The sequence below is a fragment of the Anomaloglossus baeobatrachus genome, chromosome 1 (genome assembly GCF_048569485.1).
Source record: "Anomaloglossus baeobatrachus isolate aAnoBae1 chromosome 1, aAnoBae1.hap1, whole genome shotgun sequence".
Classification (NCBI taxonomy): Eukaryota; Metazoa; Chordata; class Amphibia; order Anura; family Aromobatidae; genus Anomaloglossus; species Anomaloglossus baeobatrachus.
Window position 1 is genome coordinate 86,551,999 of NC_134353.1, and position 27,366 is coordinate 86,579,364.

General features: G+C 54.0%; 1 protein-coding gene across 2 annotated transcripts in view; it reads left to right on the forward strand.

Annotated features, from left to right (window-relative positions):
- Window positions 1-27,366, forward strand: part of C1QTNF7 (C1q and TNF related 7) — a 178,472-nt gene that overhangs the window by 94,468 nt on the left and 56,638 nt on the right. The window contains exon 1 of one of the 2 annotated variants that reach the window (XM_075333540.1): window positions 14,010-14,081. The exons of the other annotated variant lie outside the window; for it this stretch is intronic. Within the exon in view, the coding sequence (XP_075189655.1) occupies window positions 14,054-14,081 (28 nt within the window). The 5' untranslated portion in view covers window positions 14,010-14,053. Of the gene's footprint in view, window positions 1-14,009; window positions 14,082-27,366 lie in introns of those variants that run through there. 2 annotated transcript variants of the gene reach the window in all.

Genomic DNA, 27,366 nt, shown 5'->3' on the forward strand with positions numbered 1-27,366 from the left:
ATCGATCGTACCCGCCTCTGTCGTTTGTGCGTCATGGGCAATTAGTTGCCCATGGCGCACAAAGTCGTTAACCCCCGTCACACGCACTTACCTGCTGTGCGACGTCGCTGTGGGCGGCGAACATCCTCTTCCTGAAGGGGGAGGGACGTTCGGCGTCACAGCGACGTCACACAGCGGCCGGCCAATAGAAGCGGAGGGGCGGAGATGAGCGGGACGTAAACATCCCGCCCACCTCCTTCCTTCCACATAGCCGGTGGATGCCGAGGGACGGAGGTAAGCTGCTGTTCATCGTTCCCGGGGTGTCACACGGAGCGGCGTGTGCTACCTCGGGAACGATGAGCAACCAGCGCCATTTTAATTAAACAAGATTATGAAACCAAGCGACGAGTACACGACTCATGATTAGTGAGTGATACTGCGTCGCTCGGAGGTGTCACACAGCCCGACGTCGCAAGCGATGCCGGATGTGCGTCACAAAAACCGTGACCGTGACGATCTATCGCACGATAGATCGTCTCGTGTAAAGCAACCTTTACAGTCACTTGCAGACTAGCTGCTTTCCTAATTCCCTCAATGTCTCAAAAATAATATCTAGCAGGAATTTTCGGCCTTTTGTAGCAAGGCTTAAATATAAACCCTACCCCAAAAATAAACCCTAGTCGCGGTTCAATAATGAAGTGTCCATACAGCTTAAAAAGTTAAACAATACTGCAGGACACTTCACTATTGAAAGCAGACACCCCCCAAAAGAAAGAAGACAGAAGACCCCTCAATTATACTTACCAGACACCGAACGGGAGGACATGTAGTGGAACACAAACGCAGACACATCAGATCGCACACCCACAAACATCAGATTATGCACACAACCAGATTGCACACCCACACACATCAGATCACGCACACAATTAAACATCCAGCGATGATACCAATAGCTTCTGGTCGGCAGAGAATCCTGGGACGCAGTGTGGTGGAACGCATAGACAATCTGCAGTGGAATGCATCGATGTTTTCCACCGCCGAGTCCTCTATGTGTTCCACTGCACTGCGTCCCATCGTCCCCTGCTGGCTGGAAGCAATCGGTATCGCCGGATGTGGTGAGTAAGTGTGTGTGTGTGTGTGTGTGATCTGATGTGTGATTGTGTGTGCGAACTGATGTCTGCGTGTATGAGTATAAGTGTGTCTGCGATATGATGTATGTGAATGTGTTGGCCAGAAGCAGGGGAGGATGGCGTGCACCATACCTGCTGGAAGTGACCGCCGCAGATCACAGGAGGACATGGGAGCCACGCAGAGGTCTGGTAAGTATGAGTCTCCTGGGAAGTAGGGTCCGCTTTTTTGGGGAGTAAACTTACCCCCAACCATGTTTCCCTAAGAATAAGACCTATCCTAAAATAAGTCTTAGTGCTTTTTTCGGGCCCAAAAAAGTATAAGACACTCTTATTTTTGGAGAAACACAGTACTACTTCCCCTACTTCACTGAGACAAGCAGGAAGAGAAGCTAGCTATCACATGACGTATGAAAATCACATATGACTGGTAATGTCTAGTAGAGGGCAGGTATGTATCGCAAACGTGGTTATCCTCCGTGATGTAAACCCGGGATGCACTCTCTAGTACACGTTGTACTAAGAAAGTTATTAGAGCACATAAGGGCTGGGTTTACGAGCAGCTGGATAGATGGGCGGGTCTGGCTGCTTATGTGACGCCCTGGACTAACCAGGTAGCCACAGACAAAATACAAACACACCCCCACCCCCGGACAGGTACATTAGTCAGACACAAAACCATTGTTGCCTCCCTCCAGGGTCTGATGTCCACACCAGGTGGGGCGGAGCCAGGCGGTTGGCCCCGCCCACCGAGGAGTTCACAGGCCTGGAGGCGGCAAAAGCAGGGAGTTAGAGTTTGGAGTAGATCAGTTCAAGAGGTGAAAGTGAGAGGTCACGTACTGCGAATGTCTGGGTTGGAGCCCAGGCACTGACAGCAAGGTTGGCAGACGGTGGTGGCCGTCTGCAGAAGTTGGTGGAACTCAGCAGAGCCGTAAGGACCGGGGCTGGGCGGTGGCCCACCGGTACCGGACCGGGGAACGGAGTGAAGCTAAGCACACAGGCAGGGACATCGGACCCTGACCAGGCTTGGAGCCGCCGTCAATAGTCAAATCTGAATGTGACAGGAACCCCCAAGGTTCCCTAACAACCAAGTCCCGATTGAAGGCAACCGCTCATACCGTGAGGATATACAGCCACCGCCACCGGTTAGAAATCCGAGGGCCAGCGCCTGCGGGCAAAACGGGCTCCTCCGGTATCTATACACCGGGGAGAGGACTACCGTTGGGAAGCCATTGGAGTCAACACAGTACACAAAGGTGCAGGGAGAGACAGCCACCATCACCTGTCCGGGGAGAGACACTGCAGCCGGCTGCGGGACCCATCCATCCAGCCGTTTGGTTTACCGGAGACTTTGTGCATCAATTGCTGAGTGAGTACACCCGTGCCATCCGGCACCGCGCCGCGCTGTCCCTGCAACCCTGCACCTCACCGACTCTGCCTTTCCGTCACACCACCGGGCCCCAGGACCACCAACCCCTACCCACGGAGGGGAAAACAACATCCCAGCTGCTCCCTACCATCGCTCCCGGGATCCCCGTCACCAGCAGCGGTGGTGCCCATCTTCACCACAACCCGTGGGTGGCGTCACGGACTAAGCAAACCACCCCCTTTTCACTCACGGGCGAGGAGCGCCGCTCGAGTCCCCGGATCCGGCCCACTGCCCGAGCCACCGAGCAGCAGCAGCGCCGGACCCGAGCGTTAGCGAGCGCAGTACCCCGCTGCCCGCGACACTCACATACCCCCACCCATGGGAGTGGTATATGGATTAAAATGTAGACTTTTAGTCTCACATGTGGTCTGTGTGTGTGGAGGTGGGCACTCTCTTGTGGGACCTTGGTATTATGAGATCCTTCGTGGATGAAACCTGCAGATATATTTACAACTTATTATTTTTGCTGTTTATTATTTTGTGCCAGAAAAGGCTGTTTTGTTTTATTTTCCCTGGGGAGCTTTATGAGGACGAAATTAACCCACTGGACTTAAAATGAAAACTGTACCTATCTTTGCTTCTAACCCGGAGCCAAGTGAGTGGCCTGGTTACAACTCCCATGCTCCTATGCAGTGCTTGTGTAGCACCCCTGAGCCACTCAGGGCACTACAGGGAACTGCATCCTCACGGGGATGCAGGACCTACCCTCTGGGACCTGGAACACCAGTGCCAGTAACAGCAACACACACCTAAAATCTCAGTTGCCATTCATACCAGGGCTCAAGGGGTTAGTCAGATAAGGGGAGGGCCATCCAGTGGACAGAGCGAATCCAGAGACTAGACCACCTGGTGGGAGGGGGAAAGACAGTCTGTTGGAGTCGTAGGAGAGAGAGCACAATGTAAGGTGCAGAAGTGAAGTGTGCCTGGAGCTGGGTCTGTGTAACGGTGACCCGGGGGCATGAGAGTCAGGTTGCCAGCATAGGAGCACCTAAGGACCTCTGGGCCAGAGTGAAGACCCCAGGGATGGTTCGACGGCGCACCACTGGAACCTGGGCATGCACAGGGCACAGGGCTCTAGGTCAGGCGACAGATTCATACAGCCTGGCAAATCCTGCACAGTGAGGGTCATCCACGGGCCTCACTGACCTAAAAGATCCGGGGGCATCCGCAGTAAAGCGTGGATCGGATTTCGGACACATACCTCCCCACAGGGTACACACTGCCAGCCGAATGGACAGACCGCTTTATCATAGCTGCAGGACCCCCAAAATTTCAAGCTTCGTGGGCAGAGCAACCAAGTCACTAAACTGGCACTGGAATATCAGGGACCTGAACCAGCCGTCCAAATGTTAAAAGTGAGCAAGGACTGTTCATTACAACCCCGGTGTGGTCTCCTTCATTATAAACTGCCAAAGCTCCCCATCTCACATCTCCCAGGCTCAGCCCTACCTGCGGAGGGCTTACCATCACAGCTGCCGCAACCACCAGCCCTGGGAGTACCCACATCAGCAGCGGGGGTTCCACAATCATAACCGCAACCCGCAGGTGGCATCACATGAACATTAACGCTTATCTCCCCTGTAAATATTCCCTTTATAAAAAGCACCCAGGGCACGGGACCAGGCAACGGCCACCACAGTGACATCCCTCAATTGTATGTACTGCCCGGGACCGAGTACCCCATTCCCTGGGCGACACACTTGCAATGTGAGGATTCAGACATGTACAGTTACATAGGGTGACTGCAGACTTTCATCACAAACTTTACAAACCCCATTAATGCAATGCTCCTAACATAAATAAAGATGTAGTAAGATTTAACTTTTCAGACAGTGCAATTCTTTATTAACATAACTATGTCTCATGTAATCTTACAAGTTTTGGATTGTTACATGTGTACAGGATCACAACCAATAACAGCACAAGAATACATCACCAGAACCACCAGCAGTACAAAGTGATATCATTAGAACTGCCATCAGTACAGAAACACGGCATCACAATCCCCCATAAATATAGCAACAGAACCATCAAAAGTACAGAACTACATCATTTTACCACCAGAATCACCATTAGTACATGGTACATCAAGTGTATTGTCAGGTCTGACCCATATACATTTGTATCGCATGATCCTATGACTCCCAGTATGTTCTTAATAATCAAAAGCAAATACTGGGAGTCGTTGTTATGAGTCATTATCCTACTGTGGATAATGCATGAACTATACTACTGATGAAACGTAGTCAGTATCACAAATAATCATTTACACCAAGGTAACTTATAGATGACATCTTCTCTCATTGGAGTTGTTCTCTTACTTTTTTCTCTTCATCTTCCCTTGATGCCATGATGGCTTTTCACATCCACAGCTCATCTCTGCAGACTTCCCTCTGCTCTGGACTTTTGCAGCACATCTCAACAATGTGTATTGACAAATAGCAGCGTGAATAGAGTGCTACTGAATAAAAATATCTGCCCTACGCTGTGCCTCTGAATAAATAATTGTCACTGTGCTCCCTGAACAAAATAAGAGGCACACAGTATTCTTCTTATGGTACATGCCCTCCACACTGCCCTCTCCTTTCAATACTGGGTCCCCACTTCACACTGTGCTCTCACACTGTGTCCTCCCTATACTGTCCAGTCTCTATACTGCACCCTCGCATCACACTCTTCCTCCTCGGCATACTGTCCCCTCCTTGCTGTGCCCCCACACTGTTCCTCCATGCTGCCCCTCTCTATGTCGCCCCTCACATACACTAACCAGTCTTAATTCTTTGCTCCTCACACGTTTCTGCCCCATACCATCTCCTCACATTATTCTGTCCTCCCTCATACAGTCTCTTTACACATTCCTCCGCTACTCACTATATTATATCCTCACATATTTATCCACCTGCTTTCTTTACTGTTTCCACACACATTCCCCAATTCCTCCCCATAGTACCTCCTTATACACTTCCCAACTCCCCCATTTATCATGCTATCTTCTCACGCATTTTTCCCCTCACTCTCCATACTGTATCCTCATAAAACCCCCTTGCTATACTGTGTCTGTACCCATTCCTCCCCCCAGTTCCTAATATCATGTCTGCACTCATTCCCCCATTGCTCCTCATACTGTGTCTGCACCTATCCCCCTTCGAACTTCATACTGTGTAGGCACCAATCCCACCTTCACTCCTTATGCTGTATTTACAGAAATCCCCCTCTTCTTCATTCTTCATTCTGTATCTGCACCAATTGCCCCCCACTGCTCATACGTGTAGGCACCAATTCATCCACCTCTCACTCCGCAGACTTTGTTTACACCAATTCCCTCCCACTTGTTATTCATTGTGTGTGGGCACCAATTCCACCCCATACGGTATTTGCACAAACCTCCTTTCCTCGCTTTTCAGACTGTATCCGCACCAATTGCTCCCCCTTGCTCTTCATACTGTGTAGGAACAAATTCCCCCCATACTGTGTACACAGCAGTTTCCCTCCCAATACTGTGTAGCAGCAATTCCTCACCCCCTCGATTCTAATCCTCATGTGGTTTGATGCAATTTTTTTTGCCAGAAGGTGTAGATTGGGTGCAGGAATATGGTAAAAATTTCACCACCAAATCTGCATCTCTTTGCAAAAGAACCCACAGTTTTCTGCTAGGAGATGCAGGTCTGTAAACGCAGTGACCTCACTGAGATCACTGAGTTTAATGAGGTTACCTAAGGTTAGGTAACCTGCAGTGACAGCTGGAGGACTGTGGAAACCTCCAGATGTGACAGCAAATAAACTGAGTGATGTCACCGCTCATCACTGCGGCTCAGTCTCTGCTTGAAGCTCAAAGTGGGCGATGATGTAACTTCAGTAATGTGGCAGAGCTGGAATTATCATGGGACCTCATGTGGATTACGTCAGAACTGGATGTTTTGGGGGTTAATAAAGGTGTGAAAAGGGTGATTTAATTTTTATTTTATTTAAAATAATGGATTTTTTTCACTTACAGATTATTAATCTGGGGTTTAGTGGCAGCTGTGAGCTGTCATTAATCCCTTATTACCCCGATTGCCATTGCACCAGTGCTATCAGGATGAGCCTGGTAAAGGATGTTGCATCTAATGGATGCAACAATCCTGGGAGGCTAGGCTACAGGCTACTATTTTTAGGCTAATGGGGCCCAATAACCATGCGCCCTCCCATAATTTATTTAAATAATTAAAAAAGCTGCATGCAGTCCCTCTTATTTTGATACACAGCCAAGATAAGTGTGACGCCCTGGGCAAGCCAGGGGTCACAGGTCACAACACCACCACACCCTACACCCCAGTTAGGAACACCAAGGCTAACCCAAAATCCTTGTTGCCTTCCTCCAGGGGCTGATGTTCACACCAGGGGGTGGGCCAGGCGGTTGGCTCGGCCCACCAAGGAGTTCACAGCCCTGGAGGCGGGAAGAACCAGGCAGTCTAGTCTAGTGAGGGAAGTGAAAGTGTGAGGAGGAAAACAGTGAAGTGGTAGAGGAGTGAAGCTGAAGTCAAGTGAAAAGGAAACAGTAGTAAAGCCTGAAGTTGGTCCGTGGCTGTGTGCCTGGACAGTGTCAGCAAGGTCAGCAGACGGCGGTGATAGTCTGGAGGGGGACTGCTCAGAGGTTGCTGGAAGGACCGCGGACGGGTAGTGGCCCGGCGGTCTGGAGCAGTATACAAAGGACAGTCAGCACCAGGGCAGGGGCCTCTCGGATCCCGACAAGGCTAGGAGTCGCCATAATTTGCCAAATCCATCAGTGAAGGGGACGTCTGTCTCCTAACAACCAAGTCCCGATTGAAGGCAACAGTCCAACCGTAACGGAGAGACACCGCCACCGCCAAAGCACCAGTTTCTCAGGGCCAGCGCCTGCGGGCAAAGTAGGGCTCCTCCGGCCCATATCCAAGCCGGGGAGCAGGTTACCGGTGGGAACCCATCGCAACCAATATCAACATAGGTGCAGGACAGAGGGACCGTCACCGTCACCTACTGGGGAAAGCAAGTGCAGCCGTCCGTGGGAACCGTCTTCCCAGCCGTGTGTTTTACCGAGAACTGTGTCATCGTCTCAGGCTGAGTGAGTACCACAGTGCCGCAAGGCACAGCGCTGCCCCCGCGTCCCTGCGCCCACCAAGCCCTGCATCACCCACCTCATCACTGGGCCCCGGGATCACCAACCCCTACCCACGGAGGGGCAACATAACAACTGGCTGCTCCATACCATCCTGCCCGGGATCCCCATACAGAGCAGCGGTGGTGTTAATAAATCACCACAACCGTGGGTGGCGTCATGGACAATAAACTCACCCCAACAATCCCAAAACCAATCCCCTTTTTACTCACGGGCGAAGAGCGCCGCTCGAGTCCCCGGGATCCGGCCCATTGCTCGAGCCACCAAGCAGCGGCAGGCCGCAGCAGCCGCGGCAGCCGGACCCGAGCAGTGGGAGAGCGCGGCGTCCCCTCCTCCGCCCGCGACAACTTGGCGTCACGAACAGGATCTTACCGCTCTGCCGTTGGGTAGAGGTGCGCCTTGTGACCGCCGGAGGTATCCGGCTGAAAAATTTCAGAAGTCGCCATCTTTGGCGTGAAAAGTTCCCGCTCGAGCGTCTTCTCGATTAGCAGAGGCGCGAAGGCCAAAACTCCGCCCCAATAGAGGAGGGACCGGAAAGAAGCTAAGGGGGACGGAAACAAGATGTCTGCGCCCGACGGAGCCGCTGGAGGAGCGGTGGTCGCAGCCGCAGTGGCACCCGCGGATGGGAATGGGCCTGCCCAGGTTCCGGCCGCGTTGGCGGGAGGTGCCGCGGCCCCCGCGCTCGCTCAGGTGATGCCGTTCTCCCTGCCCTATGCGCTTGGAGCTACCTGGCTACCGCAGTATGACGGGAAACCTGATGCTTTGCAGGTCTTCCGGAAAAAGCTTAACCCGTTGCTAGAGCTGTACCCCCTGACCGATAAGCAACGCGCAGCGGTAGTGCTGGGCCAGTTAACCGGTGCGGCTGAGCAGGAGGCGGAGACCTGGGCCGAGGGGGACCGGCTCTCTGTAGCCACCATCTTTGAGAAGCTACAGACTGCCTTTGAGACCCGTACCGAAGCTGGGCTGAGGATGCAGTTTTACCAGTGCAGGCAACGGGCTGTGGATAGCATTCGGGACTATGCTCTACGTCTGCAAACCGCCCTCCGCACGCTAAAGCGGGTGAATCCTATCAATGAGGCGGACAGCAACAAGATGTTAGTAGAGCAATTTGTGCAGGGGATGAGATCCCCTGAAGATCGCAAACAACTCCGGCTGTGGGCCCTGGAACACCCTGATGTGGACTTTGCTGTGTTAAAGGAACGGGCCATTAAAGCACTACAGCCCCCAGCCTCAGAAGTCCTGGAGCCAGCTCCGTGGCCCATTGAGACGGCCCCCGTCGTGGTAGCCCCTGCCCTACCAACCGCTCCAACACCTACCGGCCCAAACAGCACTATGGAGGAACTGGCAGCCCAGGTCCGTCGCATGGATGGAGACCTCGCCAAGATTCTTGCTGCACTCCAACCTTTGACCAGATCTCAACCTTCAGCACAAATACAGCTTGCCGACAGTCCTGAGGATGTTCCCTGGATGCAGCGGAGAAGTAATAGCAACCCGCGGGGCAGACCTCCAACCTGCTACAAGTGCCGTAAGCCTGGGCATTACATCCGACAGTGCCCGTTAAACGAGCAACCCCTGGGGCCCCGGGCCAACCCTCAGAAGTAGAACCCCGTGGCCCCTCGGACTGGCGGGACCGGTATATCGGGGCCCGGCCCATCATCCCCGTGGCTGTGGACGGCATACCGGTGATGGCTCTCTTGGACACTGGATCACAGGTAACCACCATACCATACACATTGTACCAGCGGTATTGGGGGATAGACGAGCTGGCACCCCCAGACACTAGTATAACGCTAATTGCTGCCAATGGACTCCCATTGACCTAAGTGGGGTATAAACAGGTGGCTATGACAGTAGGGCAAGCTGAACTGCAACACCAGGGTATGATTGTGATCATGAATGAACCCAGTGATCATAACCCGAAGATAGTGCTAGGAACCAATGTGATGGAGCACTGTATGGGGGATGTGTTGGCCCTACTGCAGCAGCTGGCCACCACGGCGGCGGGGAGCCGACAGAGAGCTGTGCAGCGTGAGATCCGAGCCTTGATGTACCGCCAGCATGTAAACTCAACAGGAGGAGAGATTGGTGGAGTGAGAGTGATGGATGTGGCTCCGTTGCTTGTGCCCCCTAGGAGTGAGATGATGATTTGGTGTAGGGCAGCAGTAGGGCCTCAGGGGCGTGACTACCCTGTCATGATGGAGCCTATACCCTCCGAGCACTGGCCCACTGTAATGGCCGCCCGAGGGGTGGTAGACGTGAAGAAGGGGAGAGTGCCTGTGAGGGTGCTGAACTGTTGGGAGGAAGAGGTCAGGCTTCCCCGGTATGCCACCATTGCTAAGTTACTCACCCTGGATCCCCACACCATCCACGAAGCCAGTCCCTCAGTATCCCCACCTACCACCAGCACTTCCCCGCCTCAAGGGGAGGTAAATGAGTGGCACCAACAGCTACACGTGGGCACTGATGATACCCCTACACATCACAAAGCAGGGGTATACAGGGTGGTGCGGGAGTATGAACAGGTTTTCAGCAAACATCCACTAGACTTTGGGCAGATCAAGGGGGTCCAACACCATATCCCCACTGGGGAACACCCCCCTATCAAAGAGAGGTACAGGCCTATTCCCCCTGCACATTACCAGTGTGCCAAAGATATGTTGAGGAATATGAAGGAGGCAGGGGTTATTCGGGACAGCTGTAGTCCCTGGGCCGCTCCGTTGGTACTGGTCAAGAAGAAGGATGGTACCATGCGGATGTGTGTGGACTACCGGAAGATTAATCAGATAACCCATAAAGATGCCTACCCACTGCCCCGTATTGAAGAGTCTTGGCCGCACTGAGAACCGCAAATTACTTCTCTACCCTTGACCTCACCAGTGGGTACTGGCAAGTGGCTGTGGCCCCGGAAGACCGGGAGAAAACCGCCTTCACCACCCCAATGGGGCTCTGTGAATTCAATAGTATGCCGTTTGGGCTGTGCAATGCCCCTGGAACCTTCCAACGGCTGATGGAGTGCTGTCTGGGACATCTAAACTTCGAGACCGTCCTGTTATACCTGGATGATGTGATTGTGTACTCTCAGATGTATGAAGCCCATCTGGAGCACCTAGCCGAGGTGTTCGCGTCCCTTGCCAAATACGGGATGAAATTGAAGCCCTCTAAGTGTCACCTGCTGAAACCCAGAGTGCAGTACCTGGGGCACGTGGTAAGTGCAGAAGGTGTCGCCCCCGACCCTGAGAAGATCACTGCCATCCAGAGCTGGCCGAGACCAACCACCGTGAGGGAAGTAAGGCAGTTTCTGGGTCTGGTGGGGTACTACCGGCGCTTTATCAAAGGGTACACGAAGATGGCTGCCCCCATGCAAGATCTCCTCGTGGGACAGACCAAAGGTGGTAGACCCATCGGAGCCCCACTGGTGTGGGAAGAAAAGCATGAGGAGTCCTTCTGCCAGCTGAAAGCGGCCTTGACTGGAGAAGAGGTCCTAGCGTATCCTGACTATGGCTGCCCGTTCATCCTCTACACAGACGCCAGCAATGTGGGACTAGGAGCAGTCCTGTCCCAGGTCCAGGATGGGAAGGAGAAGGTGATTGCTTATGCTAGCCGGAAGCTTCGGCCAACTGAAAGGAACCCTGAGAACTACAGCTCCTTCAAGCTCGAGCTCCTGGCATTGGTATGGGCTATCACAGAGAGGTTCCGCCACTACTTGGCTGCAGCAAAATTCACCGCCTTCACGGACAACAATCCGTTGACTCACCTGGACACGGCCAAGTTGGGCGCATTGGAACAGCGGTGGGTGGCCAGGCTAGCCATCTATGACTTCACCATCAAGTACCGAGCTGGTCGTGTCAACATTAATGCTGATGCACTCTCCCGAATGCCCCATTTGTCAGAAGAAGGGTGCGAGGATGACGACCTCGAGGAGATTGAGTTGCCTGCATTTCACCAGCCACCAACTGAGAAGGTACAGGTACATCAACAACGGGTGGACCTGGACCCACGGCCCAGTCAAGAGTGGCAGGAAGCTCAAAACCAGGCACCGGCTGTCCGCCTCGTCAAGACCCTGGTGGAACAAGGTGCTGTTGGAATGGACCCTGAAGCCCAGCGCTTGTGGAAGGAGCGGAAACGGCTGTATCTACATCAAGGGAAGCTGTACCGTGAGCTGATCAACCCGAAAACTCATGAGAAAATCTGCCAGTTGGTTATTCCCCAAGCCGAAGTGGCTACTGTTTTGCGGGCATACCATGATGGAGCCGGACACTTCGGGTGGAAGAAGCTGGAGATGCTGTTGAGAGAGCGGTTCTACTGGAGTGGGATGCGGGAGTCGGTAGAAGCCTGGTGCCGAGAGTGTGGTCCTTGTACGCTGAGGAGGAAGGACGAGGCTAGCCAGAGGGCGCCCCTACACCCGATCATCACACATCAGCCTGCTGGAACTGGTCGCCCTAGACCATGTCAAGCTCACCCCCAGCCGAAGTGGGTACGCCTACGCGTTGACCATCGTAGACCACTATTCAAGATTCATGGTGGCTGTCCCCGTCAAGGACCTAACTGGTCAAACGTTCCAGGCTTATTTCTGTCGACCGCATGGATATCCAGAAAAGGTGCTTACTGACCAAGCCCCGGCTTTTGAAGCGGAGGTGTTCCACGAGTTCTGCCAGTTGTACGGCTGTAAGAAGATCCGGACCACCCCTTACCATGCCCAGACCAACGGCATGTGTGAGAAGATGAACCACTTGGTCCTGGGACTCCTCAAGACGTTACCGCTGGAAGAGCGGAACCTGTGGCCGGAGAAGCTACCCGACTTGGTCGATATGTACAACCATATCCCGTCCAGCTCCACAAAGTGCACCCCTGCATATATGATGAGGGCTCGCCCCGGCCGCCTGCCGGTGGACCTGGAAATGGGGTTGGAGGCCCCAGAAGCACTCCCCTCGGCAGCTGAATGGGAAACTCGGCGGAGAGCACAATACCGGCAGATTCAAGAATATGTCGAGAAGAACTTAAGTCGGAGTCGGGAACTGCAGGAGCAGCGCTTTAATCAAAAGGCGTCTGCTGGCCCTTTTCAGCCCGGAGATGTCGTACTGAAGCGGAAAAGGAGAACCCACAAGCTGGATGATCAATGGGAACAGAACCCTTACGTCATACAGCCCACAGGATGGGAAGATGGGAAGGCCTACCAAATCAGTCGTGACCAGGGAGGCACTTTGGCCACAGTTTCCCGGGACCATCTGAAAAGGTGCCCACCAGCATTAAGGGTGATGGCTGAATTACCAGTCCCTCCACCAGCAGAGAAGGCAGAAGAGGTGATCCACACTGTGATGGGTGACTTCCCAGCAGACTGGCCTACACAGAATGGCGCGGTGATTCTTCCAGTGATACTGTTCCCACAACCTGTGGATGAAGAAGTGGTGGAAGCGGTCAACCGTGAGCCAGAACCAGTGCCAGTGCCCAGGGATGAACCTGTCCCCAGCTCCCCTATGCCTCCGCCTGCCCCGCATGATAGCCGGGAGGAGGAACCGATTGTTACCTCTGCCCCACTGCCTAGCCCCACTGACACCGGACCCCGGAGGTCCACCCGTCCCAACCTAGGTAAACCCCCACTTAGGTACAGGGAGACCGTCCTTTAAAGAGGGGATCAGGGAGTCTGTGTGTGTTTGTTTGAGAGTTTAAAAGTTGAAAATGATAAGCAGAAATAATAACCGAACAGTTATCAGATTGTCTACAACCGTGATTGTGAGAAAACCGGCCGTAGCCGGCACCGTTGTCCCCGTGGGGACCGTTTAAGAGTTTGCATGAGGAACTGCTTATGGACAAGCCCGTGAACTTGCAGGGCAACCACAAACGTTAGTGGCATGTAAATAGTTGGTTTACCGTACCATTTCCGCTGTTGCCGCCTCTGGAGAGGCAGGTTGGAGGGAGGGCCCTCAGCAGAGCAGGCTGGGGCCCAGCCACCACAGGAACTGGTGGCTACCCTCTGGAGGGGAAGGACAGATCCCGCTCGGGTGACTTGTGCTGGACTTGGGTAAAGGGGTGCTGCCTGGGTTTTAGGGGCAGCATCAGGGCCAGGTTGCTTGGGTGGGAGAGAGCGGAAACCGTACCCGTAAAACCGTTAGTAACGTTTAAGAGATGAACCTCCTGCTGTGCCATGATTTGTATAAATGTTACCGTTTTACTTTTATATATTTTACAGAAAATAAAACCGGTGTTGGACGGGCAACAATCCGTTGACTCACCTGGACACGGCCAAGTTGGGCGCGTTGGAACAGCGGTGGGTGGCCAGGCTAGCCAACTATGACTTCACCATCAAGTACCGAGCTGGTCGTGTCAACATTAATGCTGATGCACTCTCCCGAATGCCCCATTTGTCAGAAGAAGGGTGCGAGGATGACGATGTGTCATCGTCTCAGGCTGAGTGAGTACCACAGTGCCGTAAGGCACAGCGCTGCCCCCGCGTCCCTGCGCCCACCAAGCCCTGCATCACCCACCTCATCACTGGGCCCCAGGATCACCAACCCCTACCCACGGAGGGGCAACATAACAACTGGCTGCTCCATACCATCCTGCCCGGGATCCCCATACAGAGCAGCGGTGGTGTTAATAAATCACCACAACCGTGGGTGGTGTCACGGACAATAAACTCACCCCAACAATCCCAAAACCAATCCCCTTTTCACTCACGGGCGAGGAGCGCCGCTCGAGTCCCCGGGATCCGGCCCATCGCTCGAGCCACCGAGCAGCGGCAGGCCGCAGCAGCCGCGGCAGCCGGACCCGAGCAGTGGGAGAGCGCGGCGTCCCCTCCTCCGCCCGCGACATAAGCACACAGCTTTGGGCTGCAGTCTGTAGCCGTATGCATTATCATATCACCGTATATGTGGGTATCATAATACGGAGGGACCCTACGCTAATTTATTTATTATGTTTACACCAATTGAGAGCTCACATAGCGCCTGTGATGGAAATGTGGCGCCCCTGACCTGGTCAGGCACCACTGAGTACTGCACCCATGCTGGGGACAGTACAATACAGGTAATCCAGAAGGCTGACAGGGGTGTGGAACACAGGCGCATAGTGATCAGGTCTCACACATGTACCCATGAGAGGACCCCTGGGGATCCCAGGAGGGGGAAAAGCCTTGACCTTCACTGGAATAGTGGAGGGGGCCAAAAGCCTCCATCTCCTCTCAAGGGGTGTGGTAAGAGAATCTGGTTGCTAGGTGGCGTAGGCAAGAACAGGAGAGGAGGGGCAGTGAGTCAGTTAGAGCAGAACTCCTTAGGGCTCAGTGAGGAGCAGACCTGTGGGGCTGTTGCTGTCTAACAGCGCCCGCGCAGTGGCTACTGACGGGGGAGAACGGTCAACTAGGAGTGCTACCCGAAATCCAGCTTCAGCTAGAGAGAGAGCAACGGAGTGGGAAGTAAGGAGACTGCTAGAGAGTACCAGGCCCAAACGGGCGGCAGATCCCGAAGCGGAGATAGATCCAGCTTTCTTTTGCTAAACCTGCCGGTGTGGGGCTCTCAAAGCCCACGCCACAACACCACAAAAAGCCGCAGCCACGTAGCCACAGTTAGGGCCCATAGCTCACAGGAGGCAAGAAGCTGGAGTGATCTGGCCCAGGCGACAAGCACACGGCGAACGAAGGGGAGAGAGGCTGCAGCATCTTCCCTGGGTGACCCCCATAGGGACTCAAAGTCGGGGTCACCCCAAACCACCAAGGGCTAAGGAAGGCGAGTTGGTAGTCACCCTCATAAAGTCAGCCTGAAGGATACCTGGTTCCCACCTGGTTCATCTCAGCTACGCCCGGGCTACTCACCCTGCCATCAAATGTGAGTAAAGCCCTTGAAAGACAGTTCTGCCTGTGTGAGTCATTCTGCGACTTGTAGTACTACGCATCTACACCGGGCCCTGGGGCTTGCCTCACTCTCAGGAGGCTATTCCAACTAACTGCACACACCATCAGCCCCAGGCGACCCTCAACCTGCAGTGGCGGTCCCTACTGGCCGCAATACTGAGAGTGGCGTCACGACAAGAAGAAGATCTCCTACCTGTGACCAGATCCAGCTACGTGGAGTCCCTGAAGGTAATGCACCGGCACAACACCTGTGGGGCTTCACATCTGGCGTCACGAACAGGATAAGGACTAGACCTGTCCAGACAGGTGACCATGTGCCTGGGCGGTCCGCTTGAAAAATTGGAAGCGCCGCCATATTGCCACCATGAAAAGCGCGCTGAAAAACAACAGCAGCCCGCGCTGGAAGAAGTTACCGCCCACGAAGAGGTGTGGCTACCCAGAGATCCCCTGCAGAGTTCTGACCTTGCCAGCTATGAGAGTGGAAGCGTTCAGAGACGTCGGGACAGAAAGGGAGCCAGAAGCCTGCTGCTGGGAGAGGAGCTGCTGAAAGAGGCAGAGCGGAAACTGAACAGCTTGCTACTAGAGGCAACGGCGAGTCCACTGCTGGGAAATCGTGCAGAAGACGGCGCAGAAGAAATGGCGTCTGACCGCAGAAACCCAGAACCGGGCTCCGCTGCCTGGTGGTATCGGGAGCTGGCCCAGTTCTGCGACCGACTGGAGACCCGGGTCGTGGAGCAGATCCGGGAAGAACGAATGGAAATGCTGGAGATGACCGCGGCGGTTCGGGCCTATGAAAGGAGAGCCGCGCGCCGAGTGCCAGACAGGACGGCGATGACGCAGACCCCGATGCTGCCACCGGTGGGTGAGTCGAGTGATGCCCCGGCCAGCGCCAGTGCCCCGACCCCTGCTGCCACGCCCGCGGTCCCCGAAGAGGCGTCCGGTGCGGCGACGCTGAAGCAGGCCGCAGCCACGCCAGGTGCGGCCTTCCAAGCCCCAGCGGCCGCAGCGATGCCCTGCTCGGCCCACCAAGACCCGGTCCCTGCAGCAACGCCCAGTCCGGCCCGCAAAGAACCGGCTGCCACTGCGACCCTCATCCGCGCCGCAGGCGTAACGCTGACCCAGGCCGCCGCCCTGCTAGGCCCGGCCCGCCGAGACCCCACCGCCGCAGCAACGCTCGTCCGCGCCGCAAGTGAGGTGCTGAACCAGGCCGCAGCCACGCCAGGCGCGGCCCGCCAAGCCCCGGCCGCCGCAGCGATGCCCTGCTCGGCCCACCAAGACCCGGTCCCTGCAGCGACGCCCAGCCCAGCCTGCACAGATCCCATCGCAGCTGCGACGCCGATCCAGGCCGCCGCCATACAGGGCGCGGCCCGCCAAGACCAGGCCGCCGCCATGCCGGGCGCGGCCCGCCAAGACCAGGCCGCCGCCATGCCGGGCGCGGCCTGCCAAGACCAGGCCGCCGCCATACAGGGCGCGGCCCGCAAAGAGATTGCATCACCATTTACCCCGGCCTGCAAGGCCAGAGCAGACACCGCTCCCCAGTCCAAAGAGGTCCCTGCTAGGAAGTCCCTGATAGGAGAGGACCCCGAATACTGGAAGCTGAAGGCTGACCTAGAGGCCCAGTTCCCACAAGAGATGGTGGATCGGTATCTGCTCCCTCCGCATACCCCCAAGGAGATTCAGGCAACCCCTGCAGCCGCGCCAGAGAGTCCACCGCCCAGACCAGCTGAAGAAAGCCCATCCCCAGCACTGCCACCAAAGGAGTGCCAAGAAGAACTAAGGGGGAGAGGAGGCCAGGCAGCTGAGGAGCTGACTCAGGAGCCACCAGCAGTGGAGCAATACTCAGAGCCGGAGATGTTACCCTATTCACGTTGGGATGAGGAGGACTTGACACCGTCTGCTGATGAAGACCAACCCAGAAACCTCACCTGGGGCCCTGCAGGCATTGAGGTAACAGCCCAGCAGAACCCAGCCCGCAAGACAAGGCGTCGCAACAGAACAACGCTGTCCCCTGCACCACAGTCTCCAGAGCAGAGAGAAGTCACAGCCAGAGACCTACAGGAGAAAAGGTTCCTCAGAAGAGCCAAAGCCCAGGTCAGAGGACCCCTTTGCAGAGGAGTAGTGGAGGATTTCAATTTGAGAAGTGGATATGGATTCATTGTAGCCCCTGGTATCAAAGAAGGGATATTTGTCAACAGAAGAGATGTGAACGCTCATCTGCCTAGAGGACACCCTGGCAGAAACTTAAAGATGGGAAATACAGTACAATTCACTATGCATGAAGGCGAAAGAGGACTGTACGCGCTTGACGTAGCACTATGCACCAGCAAACCTTACAGCCACCCCATGCTACAAGTGAGAAAAGACAGAGATAAAGACACAGATGAAGATCAAGAAAGAAAAGACAAGGAACCTACAGATGAAACTACCTCAGACGACGACAAAGAGCAAGAAAGCAGCAGGTGCCGCAGCCCAACAGGCCAAAGCCCTGGTGAAATGGAGGAGTAAAGTAAAGTAAAGAAAGAAGTAAAGAAGTTAAAGTTTTGAAAAGTTTTGTTTTGCAACGTTCACGTTTAAGCATGTGCCCACAAAAACTATTGTGAGAAAACCATAAACCTTAAGGCTATGAACTGGCTATAGCCACAAACTCTCGCAGTGTAAATAGTTACACCAAAAGGGCACCACCACCACCAGAGTCAGCCTGTTTAGGGGCTTGGCTCGTCTGCAACCAGGAGGAGCACGTCCATGATGGGGCCTTGGCTCACCTGCAACCAGAGAGCATGCCTGTTTATGGGGCCTGGCTCTCCACCACAAAGAGGGTACCTGGTCAGCACCAACTGTGGAGGCCGCCTCTACATCCTGCCAGAAGAGGCTGAAGGCGCGGATCCACCAGGCCAGGTATACCCTGAAACCACCAGCCCATGAAAGCCGCCTCTACATCCTGCCAGAAGTGGCTGAAGTCGCGGCCAACGTGAAAGGGTTTTGGGTGGGTTAACGGACTTGTGGGTGGAGGGTGGTGAGGTATGGTACCTGGTGCTTTTAAAAATGTTTTACATGTTTTAATGTTTTATGCATTTTAAAAATCTTGTCTTTGCAGCCCGAGGACGTGCTGGTGATAACTAAGGGGGAATGTGGCGCCCCTGACCTGGTCAGGCACCACTGAGTACTGCACCCATGCTGGGGACAGTACAATACAGGTAATCCAGAAGGCTGACAGGGGTGTGGAACACAGGCGCATAGTGATCAGGTCTCACACATGTACCCATGAGAGTACCCCTGGGGATCCCAGGAGGGGGAAAAGCCTTGACCTTCACTGGAATAGTGGAGGGGGCCAAAAGCCTCCATCTCCTCTCAAGGGGTGTGGTAAGAGAATCTGGTTGCTAGGTGGCGTAGGCAAGAACAGGAGAGGAGGGGCAGTGAGTCAGTTAGAGCAGAACTCCTTAGGGCTCAGTGAGGAGCAGACCTGTGGGGCTGTTGCTGTCTAACAGCGCCCGCGCAGTGGCTACTGACGGGGGAGAACGGTCAACTAGGAGTGCTACCCGAAATCCAGCTTCAGCTAGAGAGAGAGCAACGGAGTGGGAAGTAAGGAGACTGCTAGAGAGTACCAGGCCCAAACGGGCGGCAGATCCCGAAGCGGAGATAGATCCAGCTTTCTTTTGCTAAACCTGCCGGTGTGGGGCTCTCAAAGCCCACGCCACAACACCACAAAAAGCCGCAGCCACGTAGCCACAGTTAGGGCCCATAGCTCACAGGAGGCAAGAAGCTGGAGTGATCTGGCCCAGGCGACAAGCACACGGCGAACGAAGGGGAGAGAGGCTGCAGCATCTTCCCTGGGTGACCCCCATAGGGACTCAAAGTCGGGGTCACCCCAAACCACCAAGGGCTAAGGAAGGCGAGTTGGTAGTCACCCTCATAAAGTCAGCCTGAAGGATACCTGGTTCCCACCTGGTTCATCTCAGCTACGCCCGGGCTACTCACCCTGCCATCAAATGTGAGTAAAGCCCTTGAAAGACAGTTCTGCCTGTGTGAGTCATTCTGCGACTTGTAGTACTACGCATCTACACCGGGCCCTGGGGCTTGCCTCACTCTCAGGAGGCTATTCCAACTAACTGCACACACCATCAGCCCCAGGCGACCCTCAACCTGCAGTGGCGGTCCCTACTGGCCGCAATACTGAGAGTGGCGTCACGACAAGAAGAAGATCTCCTACCTGTGACCAGATCCAGCTACGTGGAGTCCCTGAAGGTAATGCACCGGCACAACACCTGTGGGGCTTCACAGAAACAATGAGACATGCTGTCACACAGAGTGGGGGTGCGATCTGACTGCAATTAATCAGAGATTCGAGGACTGGAGGTGGGTGGGGAAAGTACTGCATATGCGTGAAGAATAATAGGCAGCTCCGGAAGTAGTGTGAGCGGCCCAGAAGCAGTGTTACAGCCGCACGGGAGACTAGGTAAGTATAACACGCCTGCTTTCCCCCTTTTTTTTTCCTTTATTTTTTTAATCACCCGAGTTGCCAGATCTGGATCGTTACCCGGAGTTCCCTAAGAAGTCCAAGCCTGGGGTTTAGTTTTTGCTTACTTTTACACTCCGGGTCAGCCCATAACTAATTAAAATTACCTCTGAAACTAATCATCCAAAATGAACCATTGGTGGAATTTGGACATGTCTAGTCTAATTCTGGAGTTTCTATATTTTTTATTTAACTTTTTTTAATTTGAATACCTTTCACTCATGTGCACCCAGTGCCCATTCCTGCATTTACGCAGCCAATGAATACTTAGGCCATAGTAGAATGAAGCTTCTTCTTCCTGGTCCTCACATTATTGCCAGGATCCTTGTAGAATCGTGATAGACATAATAGATGTACATGATGTGGACCTTGTGTCAGATGTTAGTTATACAATACTCAGCTGTCATATACTAACCAAACTATGTCGTTATTCTTTATTGTTAACATATCCACATCTGGTTCACTTCCAGATTCCTTTCAAGCTAAGACTTCATCTCATAACTGTTCTCATTGACTTCTAACCTTTCTAGGAATTTTGACCAACATCCTACTAATGTTTACAGAGTTCATTCCAGCAACCGAGTAAACTAAGTGTGAACCTCAATGTGAAGCCTGTTCCGCCCATGATGCACAGTGAAGGCATGGGAAAAAGCTAACACTCACTCACTATCTTGTTATTCTTATTAGGATTTTGCCTACAGCAATGGATGGAGAATATATAATTATTTATTTTGCTTTATTGGCTAAATTAAAATAGTCTGTTTAGGCTTTTAATCACATTTAACAGTTTATACCATTTCTAAGTTGTCTAGGTATAAAATAACGATCAATAGATGTTTTTTTTTTTTCCATGTAAAACCCAAATCTATTATTCAGAGAAAACTTTAAATAAACAGTTTCTCTATTTCTCTCTTTATAGTAGACACAACATAAAATACTATTGAGAATTGTGTAATGTTTTTATGTGGATACATTCATGGCCGAAAGTGTTGGCTTCCTTGAAATTGTTCCAAAAACTGAAGTATTTCTCCCAGAAAATTCTTGCAATTACACGTTTTCTTACACACGTTTATTTCCTTTGTGTGTAATGAAACAACACAAAAAAGAGGGAAGAAATGGCAAATAGGACATAATTTCACACAAAATTCCAAAAATGGGATGGGCAAAATTGTTGTCCCCCTCAACTTAATATTTGGTTGTGTGACGCCCTGGACAAGCCAGGGGTCACAGGTCATGACACCACCACACACCCCACTTTCCCTGCAGGAACACCAAGGTCAGGACACAAAACCCTTGTTGCCTTCCTCCAGGGGCTGATGTCCACACCAGGGGGGTGGGCCAGGTGGTTGGCTCCGCCCACCGAGGAGTTCACAGTCCTGGAGGCGGGAAAACCAGGCAGATGAGTTTTAGAGGAGAAGTGAAGTGGTAGAGGAGCAAGAGAGAGGCGTTAAGGTGGAAGAGAAAGTGACAGTTAAGAACCTGAAGTTGGTCCGGGTGTGTGCCCCGCACTGAGACAGCAAGGTTAGCAGACAGCGCTGACCGTTTGCAGGAGAGGCTGATCGGAGGTTGCCGAAAGGACCGTGGACGGGTGGTGGCCCGGCGGTACCGGAGCGGTATACGAAGAGAAGCCAGCACCATTGGCAGGGGCCTTTCGGATCCCGGCAAGGATAGGAGTCGCCGTGAATTTGCCAAATCCGTCAGTGAAGGGGACCTCCTGGGTCTCCCAACAGCCAAAGTCCCGATTGAAGGCAACCGTCCAACCATATTGGAGAGACACCGCCAAGGCACCAGTTTCTCAGGGCCAGCGCCTGCGGGCAAAAGAGGGGCTCCTCCGGCTCATATCCAAGCTGGGGAGCGGGTTACCGGTGGGAATCCATCGCTACCAACAACCGTATTTAGGTGCAGGAAAGAGACAGTCACCGCTAACTTGCAGGGAACATCAACACCGCAGCCGTCCGAGGGAGCCGTCCAACCAGCCGCTTGTTTACCGTGAACTGTGTCATCATCCTTGGGCTGAGTGAGTACCTCCGTGCCATGCGGCACCGCGCTGCCCCTGCGCCCCTGCACCTCAACAGGCCCCATAACCCGCCTGTCAGCCATCCTAACTCTCTATCATCGGGCCCCAGGACCACCAACCCCCCTACCCACGGAGGGGAGGGCCAACATCTAGCTGCTCCATACCATCACTCCCGGGATCCCCATACAGAGCAGCGGTGGTGTCCACACAATCACCACAACCGTGGATGGCGTCACGGACAATAAATCCCCTAAACCCAAGCCCCCTTTTCACTCACGGGCGAGGAGCGTCGCTCGAGTCATCGGGATCCGGCACATCGCTCGAGCCACCGAGCAGCAGAGGCCGCAGCAGCGGCGGCAGCCGGACCCGAGCAGAGGGAGAGCGCAGCGTCCCCTCCTCCGCCCGCGACAGTTGTACACACTTTGGAATAAATAACTGCAATCAATCGCTTCCAATAACCATCCACAAGCTTCTTATACCTTTGACCTGGATTATGGACTATTGCTTTACAAACTGCTCCAGGTCTCTCATATGTGAAGGCGCCTTCTTCCAACAGCAATTTTAAGATCTCTCCACAGGTGTCTATGGGAATTAGATCTGGACTCATTGCTGTCACTTCAGATCTCTCCAGCACTTTATTTCCATCCATTTCTGTGGGTTTCTTGAAGTATATTTAAGGACATAGTCCTGCTAAGATGCAAACCAAGTTTTCTGACACTGGGAACTACAATACATTGCAATCCAAAATCCCCTGTTAATCTTAAGATTTCATGATGCCTTACACACAGTGAATTAGAGAAAAAAAAAGTTGCACTCAAATAATGGGGAGGGAAAAAACTGAAGGATGTGAATAGTGAATATTGAAATTTGAATATGCCTTACTGCCCAGAAAACATGAAAAACATTTGTAGAAAAACTTAGTTACTTTGCAAATAAAAGTGGGCAATCCTGAAGTTGCAGTGCACAGTCACATTAGAAAACGTCACTAATCACTGCACTCTCTGGACATACTGACTGAGCTGCAACTGCGGTGCGGTGATGTTAGTGATTTCACCTGGGGTTACTGCTGGTGTCGCGGGCGGGGAGGAGGGTGTCAGCACACCGCGCTCACCCCTTCTGCTCGGGTCCGGCAGCTGCTCCTGGTGGCTCGAGCTGTGGGCCGGATCCCGGGGTGTCTCGAGCGACACTCCTCGCCCGTGAGTGAAAGGGGGATGTTTGTTGGATGTGGGGATTGTTATAGTTCGTGACGCCACCCACGGTTGTGGTGATTGCACCACCGCTGCTCAGTGTGGGGGTCCCGGGGATGGTGATGCGGAGCAGCCAGGTGTTGTGTTGCCCCTCCGTGGGTAGGGGTTGGTGATCCCGGGGCCCGGTGATGAGATGTGAAGTGTAGGGCCTGGAGGGCGCAGGGACGCGGGGGCAGCGCTGTGCCTTGCGGCACTATGGTACTCACTCAGCCTGACACACGGACACAGTTTGTATGGTAAACCAACGGCTGGTAGGACGGTCCCACAGACGGCTGCACCTGCACTCCCGGTAGGTGACGGTGACGTTTCTCTTCCTTGCACCTATGTTGTCTGATGGTAGCGGTGGATTCCCTCCGGTTACCCGCTCCCCGACTGCAATCTGGGCCGGAGGAGCTCTACACTTTGCCCGCAGGCGCTGGCCCTGGGGAAACTGGTGCCTTGGCGGTGGCGGTGTCTCCCCGGTAATGGTCGGGCTGTTGCCGTCAATCGGGACTTGGTTGTTGGGGGATCTGCGTCCCCGTCACTGACGGATTTGGCAAATTTGGCGACTCCTAGCCTTGCCGGGGTCCGAGAGGCCCCTGCCCTGGTGCTGACTGTCCTTCGGAACACTGCTCCAGACCACCGGGCACACAGCCAACGGGGTCCTTCCAGGAACTTCCAAACGGTCCCCCTCCAAACAGTCACCGCCGTCGCTGACCTTGCTGTTCTGGCCCTACACAAAGCTGGGCTCTCAGGCTTTCTTTCCTTCTGTCACTTTGCTTACTCTTCTCCTTTACTACTTTCCTTCCTTCACTTTCACTTAGTTGTTTACTTTTGCCCTGTCTAGACTACTCCTCCACTCCTTCCACTTCCTCCTCCCTGACTAGACTGCCTGGTCTCCTCCTGCCTCCAGTGTTGTGAGCTCCTTGGTGGGCGGAGCCAACCGCCTGGCCCACCCCCTGGTGTGCATCATCAACCTCTGGAGGAAGGCAACAAGGATTTCTGGTTAGCTGATGTGCCTACCTGGAGTGTGGGGTGTGGTGGTGTTGTGACCTGTGTCCCCTGGCTTGCCCAGGGCGACACATTCCCCCTTAGCAAAATGCAGACCGTCCGCGGGCTGCCGTCCTACACCGATTTTATTTTTCTGTAAAAAAGGGGATAACAGGGTTAAGCAAACATAAATAACATTTTTAATCATAAACTCTTCCCAAGACGGGAGGCACATTTACTTAAACGTTGCAACGGTGTACGATCACGGTTTCCGCTCTCTCCCACCCAAGCAACCTGGCCCTGATGCTGCCCCTAAAACCCAGGCAGCACCCCTTGACCCACAGTCCAACACAAGTTACCCGAGCGGGATCTGTCCTTCCCCTCCAGAGGGTGGCCACCGGTTCCTTTGGTGGCTGGGCCCTGGCCTGCTCTGCTCAGGGCCCTCCCTCCAACCTGCCTCTCCGGAGGCGGCACTGCGGAAACGGTAACGGTACCCAACATATTTACAAGCCACTTAACGTTTGTGGTTGCCCTGCAGTTCACGGGCTTGTCCATGGATAGTTCCCATGCATTTTAAACGGTCCCCACGGGGACAACGGTGCCGGCTCCAGCCGGTTGCAAATCACACGGTAAATCAGGTGAAAACTCGGTTCAATCAGTGTTTTTCCATTTTTCAAAACTTTCAACTTTTTCAAACAAACACACAACACTCTTTTACATTTGCGGGCCCCTCTTACTCATAGAACGGTCTCCCTGTACCTAAGTGGGGGTCTACCTAGGTTGGAACGGGTGGACCTTCGGGGCCCGGTGTCAGGGGCGCTAAACAGTGGGGTAGAGGGAACAATCGGTTCCTCCTCCCTGCTATAGTGTGGAGCAGGCGGAGGTGCAGGGGGGCTGGGTGCAGGTTCATCCCTGGGCACTGGCATTGGTTCTGGCTCACGGTTAACCGCTTCCACTACTTCTTCATCCACGGGTTGTGGGAACAGTATCACTGGAAGTATCACCGCGCCGTTCTGTGTAGGCCAGTTTGCTGGGAAGTCACCCATTACAGTGTGGATTACCTCTGCTGCCTTTTCCACTGGTGGAGAAACCGGTACTTCAGCCTCTGCTTTCAACGCTGGGGGGCATTTTTTTAGATGGTCCCGAGAAACTGTGGCCAGGGTGCCCCCTTGGTCACGACTGATCTGGTAGGTTTTTCCATTGTCCCACTCGGTGGGTTGTACGACGTAAGGGACTTGCTCCCACTGGTCATCCAGTTTGTGGGCTTTTCTTTTCCGTTTCAGCACCACATCTCCTGGCTGGAAAGGACCTGCAGGCGCCTTCTGGTTGAACCGGTGCTCTTGCTGTTCTCGACTTCGACTGAGGTTTTTCTCCACATACTCCTGGATTTGCCGATACTGGGCCCTCCTCCGACTTTCCCACTCTGCCGTTGAAGGGAGTGCTTCCGGAGCCTCCAACCCCATCTCCAGATCCACCGGCAGGCGGCCAGGCCGAGCCCTCATCAGATACGCTGGGGTGCACTTCGTCGAGCTGGATGGGATATTATTGTACATGTCGACCAAGTCGGGTAACTTTTCCGGCCACATGTTCCGTTCTTCCAGCGGTAGCGTCTTGAGAAGCCCCAGGACCAAGTGGTTCATTTTCTCGCACATGCCGTTGGTTTGGGCGTGGTATGGAGTGGTCCGGATCTTCTTGCAGCCGTACAACTGACAGAATTCGTGAAACACTTCTGCTTCAAAAGCCGGGCCTTGGTCAGTCAGCACCTTCTCGGGGTACCCATGGGGTCGGCAAAAATAAGCCTGGAACGCTCGAGCAGCAGTTCGACCAGTAAGGTCCTTGACGGGGACTACCACCATAAATCTTGAGTAGTGGTCTACCATGGTCAATGCGTAGGTGTACCCACTTCGGCTAGGGGTGAGCTTAACATGGTCTAGGGCGACCAGTTCCAGCGGCTGATGGGTGACTATGGGATGTAACGGTGCCCTCTGGCTAGTCTCGTCCTTTCTCCTCAGCGTACAAGGACCGCACTCTCGGCACCAGGCTTCCACCGATTCACGCATCCCACTCCAATAGAACCGCTCCCTCAACAGCATCTCCAGCTTCTTCCACCCGAAGTGGCCAGCACCATCATGGTATGCCCGCAGTACAGTAGCGACATCAGCCTGAGGAACGATTAGCTGGCATATTTTCTCATGGGTCTTCGGGTTGATCAGCTCACGGTACAGCCTCCCTTGGTGTAGGTAAAGCCGTTTCCGTTCTTTCCACAAGCGTTGGGCTTCGGCTGGAGCGCTGGGGTCCATTCCCATGGCGCCTTGTTCCACCAGAGTCTTGACAAGGCGGACAGCCGGCGCTTGGTCCTGGGCGTCCTGCCACTCTTGACTGGGCCGCGGGTCCAGATCCACCCTTTGCTGACATACCTGTACCCTCTCAGTAGGCGGCTGGTGAAACGCAGGCAACTCAATCTCCTCGAGGTCGTCATCCTCACACCCCTCTTCTGACAAATGGGGCATCCGGGAGAGTGCATCTGCATTGATGTTGACACGACCAGCTCGGTACTTTATGGTGAAATCATAGTTGGCTAACCGGGCTACCCACCGCTGCTCCAGCGCGCCCAACTTGGCCGTGTTCAGGTGAGTTAGCGGATTGTTGTCCGTAAACGCGGTGAATTTCGCTGCCGCCAGGTAGTGGCGGAACCGCTCTGTGATAGCCCACACCAACGCCAATAGCTCGAGCTTGAAGGAGCTATAGTTCTCAGGGTTCCTTTCGGTCGGCCGGAGTTTTCGGCTGGCGTAGGCAATCACATTCTCCTTTCCATCCTGGACCTGGGACAAGACCGCTCCTAGCCCCACGTTACTGGCGTCCGTGTGGAGGATGAACGGGCGCCCATAGTCAGGGTACGCCAAGACCTCTTCTCCGGTCAAGGCCGCCTTCAACTGGCCAAAGGACTCCTCATGCTTGTCCTCCCACAACAGTGGGGCTCCAATGGGTTTACCACCTTTGGTCTGTCCCACGAGGAGATCTTGCATGGGGGCAGCCATCTTCGTGTACCCCTTTATAAAGCGCCGATAGTACCCCACCAGACCCAGGAACTGCCTTACTTCCCTC